Source organism: Arachis ipaensis, chromosome B03, assembly GCF_000816755.2.
Source record: "Arachis ipaensis cultivar K30076 chromosome B03, Araip1.1, whole genome shotgun sequence".
Taxonomy (NCBI): Eukaryota; Viridiplantae; Streptophyta; class Magnoliopsida; order Fabales; family Fabaceae; genus Arachis; species Arachis ipaensis.
The window spans coordinates 43,704,210-43,708,150 of NC_029787.2; the positions used below are offsets into that span (position 1 = coordinate 43,704,210).

At 36.3% G+C, this 3,941-nt stretch overlaps 1 protein-coding gene across 1 annotated transcript; it reads right to left on the minus strand.

Annotated features, from left to right (window-relative positions):
• Positions 480–3,069, minus strand: LOC107634418 (transcription factor TEOSINTE BRANCHED 1). Its single transcript, XM_016337925.2, has 2 exons — positions 1,011–3,069; positions 480–769 (listed from the first exon to the last, which is right to left on the minus strand). The coding sequence occupies exons 1-2, from the start codon at positions 2,352–2,354 to the stop codon at positions 704–706; spliced, it is 1,410 nt and encodes a 469-aa protein (XP_016193411.1). The 5' UTR covers positions 2,355–3,069; the 3' UTR covers positions 480–703.

Below are 3,941 nucleotides of genomic sequence, written 5' to 3' on the forward strand. Positions count from 1 at the left end.
ATGATAATTAGCTGATTTTAAATGAAATTAGTCACTTAATCTTACTATTTATATTTAGAGTGGAAGACTCGAATGTCAATTCAATCACATCTAAAGATTATTAAAAATTTTACACATTGGAATCCACTTGAGAATAACATGCTCACAAACAAGAAGAACAAACATACATACATTTAATGAAGTAACCCTAACCCTTTTTCAAGTAATCATTGAACTTTGAAAATAAAAAACAACAACCACAAGATGATGAACATGTCCAAGACTATATACAGTAGATATGATAGCAATAACAGCAGCATAAATTAAAAACTAAACTAAAAACATCTAACCATGCTTTTATAATTTAATTAGTGCACATTTAATCATTTTTAATTAGTTCATAACATAATCTCTGAAACCTTGGTAGTTGATTTTTGAGTACATATATATGACTGATTTTTTAGTACAACAATATTTTATAGAGATGAAGATATAAATACATACAACCATTAATCATTCATTCACATAAATATTAATAACAATAAGTTTTTGATGGAATTGAAGATACCTTGCCACATTACATGCCAAAAGGAAAGTAAAGAAGAAATACATCCATGCTACATACTTGCTTGTGTTGATTTTATTATTCCAGCTGACACACAAAAACTTTGATGGGTAGTGCACAATTCATAATTTTGCAGCAATATAGATCATAAAAAGATTATTACACGTAATTGTTGTAGGTCTCCCAGGATTTTCCCATGGACTGAAATTCTGCAAATTGATGATGCTGCAAACCAAATTTTATTCATCAATGATCAGAATAATATATATATATATCTATGTACTTATTATGCATATGATTTTCGGCAACTCATACATACAACAGAACACACGCTAATTATGTATCATAATTTTGTGTCAATTGATGTAAGAATTTTACCCTGTCAATTATAGTTGTTGTAAACGAAATTGAAGTGATGATGATGTATATACATATAACTTTGGCTAATAAGAATTATTGATCTTACTTCTTGAAGGATTGATGAGTTATTGAGGAGAGAATTGAAGATCATTGTTGGACTCCATTTGCTCATAATCACAAGAGATTCTTCTTCGTGATGCACCATGTCCTCCGCAGCAGCTTCCAAAGGCCGGTGATCCTTTGCCGGAGAACTTGGTTCTTCTGCTTCTGCTTGGGCATTCAAGCCTTGATGACTATGGTGATTACTATCGTTATTATTAGTACCTGCAGATTCTTCAACATTCTCAAAGGGGTTCCATGAACTCAATGGATTCAATCCAATAACACTTGTTGCCACATCATGATTGTTGTTGTTGCATTGCTTATTATTATTATCATTATCATTATTATTGTTATTTTTATCCGTTGATTCTTGATGAGCAAGCTTCTTCAACCTGGTCTTCTCTCTTGTTCTTTCCCGGGCCCTTTCCCTTGCCTTTTCCCTCGATTCTTTACCAATTGGATTGAATGAGCTTTTCCTTGAAACTTTGTTACTACCCCTTCGCTTCTTCGTCTTCGTGGTAGTTGTTGGTGTGGGTAATAGTTTTTCGTTGTGTCCTTGATTTTCGCTTATGGCCACTTCGTCCAAGCTCGAAACCCCTTCGCACTCAGAAGTTGAAGAGGCGCTTTTGCCATTGAAGCTGCTACAGCTTTGGTGATTCTTCTTCTTCTCCCTTGCGAGTTGTTTGATCTCCACTTTCGCTTGGTTGAGCAGCCACTCAACGGTCTTGCTTGCTTTGTCGAATCCAAGCATATCTTGAAGACCGAAGAATCTTCTAGCAACTTCAAGGGACAATCTCATTCTTCTGTCCCTTAGTCCCCTAGCAGTGTTGATCTTGCTGTGCCGGTCCCTCTTGCTTGATCTTCTTCTTGTGGTGGTGGTTGTAGCCACAGGGGCGGTGGTAGCGGCGGCGGCGGCGGCGGCAGCGGTGGTGATGGTCATGCCTTGCCCTGATGAGTTCTTGTTAGTGTTGGTGATTGAAACCTCCATGTTTACTACTCCTGCCTGATCGTTGCGATCAGACGGTGCCAGAGACTGGTGGTGAAGAAAGTGAAATTCTCCGTTAAGGAAAATCTCATTGTCTTCAAACAATGGAGAGTAAGGGAATTGAAAGAAAGAAAAAGAAGGAGTGGGAGGAGGAGAAAGAGGAAGAGCACAATTATTATTATTATTATTGGCTTGTTCTTCTTTTGAAGAAGGGCTGCTTTCAATTGAAAAAGGCCTAACATTAGAAGAAGACGAAGAAGAGGGAAATAATAATGGTTGGTTATTAGGGTAGGGGGAGACTTGGTCATCGTTGCCATTGATGAAGTGATGAATAGTGTTACTACTATTTGGTGATGAATACATATCTGATGAGATGAGTAGTCAAGAAAATTAAAAAGTAGAAACAAAAGAAAAAGAATAACCCTAGCTTTGGAGGTGGTGAAGCTGATTGGGAGTAGCAAAGGTGGTTGAGAACGACATGTATGTTTGTTTTGATGAACAAAGAACGAACACTCCCATCCTTTTCATTCTCTCCTTCCCCTTTCTTTAATTTTGCAATTAAAAGGAAGCTAAGCTAAGCTAACCCATAAGTCATATATAGTTACTATACTGTTGTTTATAGAGAAAGAGGAGAATAATGGTGAGTGGAATGAGAGAAAGAGAGAGAAAGATACAATTTATTAAGATCGTAAAGGGGAAGTAGTAGTATTAGTATTCAGTACAATTGTGGTGAGAATGACAGGACAAAGACAATGATACCTTACAAAGCATGAGCGTTGAAATGAAATTGAATTATGAGAGAGATCACAAGGGGGTTGCAATGGCATAATTTTATTAGGAGGAGGAGACAAGGAGCATCCCTTTTCTTTTTAGCAAAAAGTTGTTTGTGATGAGGTAGCTCTCTTTAGGAATGAATGAACATAATGTATAGTGAGTGAGAGTGAGAGTGAGAGTGAGTGGATGCAAGAAAAAGTTTGTTGTGCCACTTCACGTGGTGCGCACAGGGGTCTGTTGTTGTAGTTGTATACTGCTGCTGCTATGTGCGAGTTGACACAAAACTAAAATTCCATCTTCAATTCTTCATCACACTTCACACCACCCCCACACACACTTTAATTTGCTAATACTCTTATCATGCTTTCCCAATTGACCTTGTATTGACTATATTTATAACAACATATAACTCTATTTTTATCTCCCTATCTTTTTATCCTTTTGTCAGTGGTACCTAGATGATATGGTAGCACGATGCCATGTCACATGTCATTATTTTTGTTCACAATTACAACGTTTACATTTTCTCTTGTCTAAACGCAATTTGTTATTCTGATTGTACTCTTTTTACTGTCGGTGAAAATCTAATATAATAATATTTTATTTGAATATAATCTTTTAGGAATATTTTATACACACGTGCCAAGTTGTGTATGTAACCCTAAAAAAGGGTTGAGAATGGTGGGAGAGGGGGAAGTACAATAATTTGCTTGCATCCAATTAAAGGAAGAGAGTTGGAGAAGGCATGAGAGAGGGGCTTTGGCAATGGTGGCCAAATGCTGGCCCTTTGACTGGGGATGCTCAGAACGTCACTATCACAAAAAAGAGATGCGCCATCACTCACTCACTCACTCACTCACTCACTCACTTAACTTTGCATATACACTTGAGGCATAGACACATAGATAGATATATAGATATAGTTTACAGATATAGATATAGATTATAGATGTAGATAGATATCTATGTATCTAATTCAAACTCTTCTGCTTTTGAGAATGTTTTCTTGGTTCCCCCCCCCCACCCCTCTCCCTCTCTTCAACTTTCAACTTTCACATGCGTGCTATATCTTTTCTTTTTCTATCTTTCTTTTTTACAATCTTTTCAAAAACTTATTAATCTTAAACTTAACAAAAATATTATTTGCACACTAAAATTAGTTATTATGTATTATAT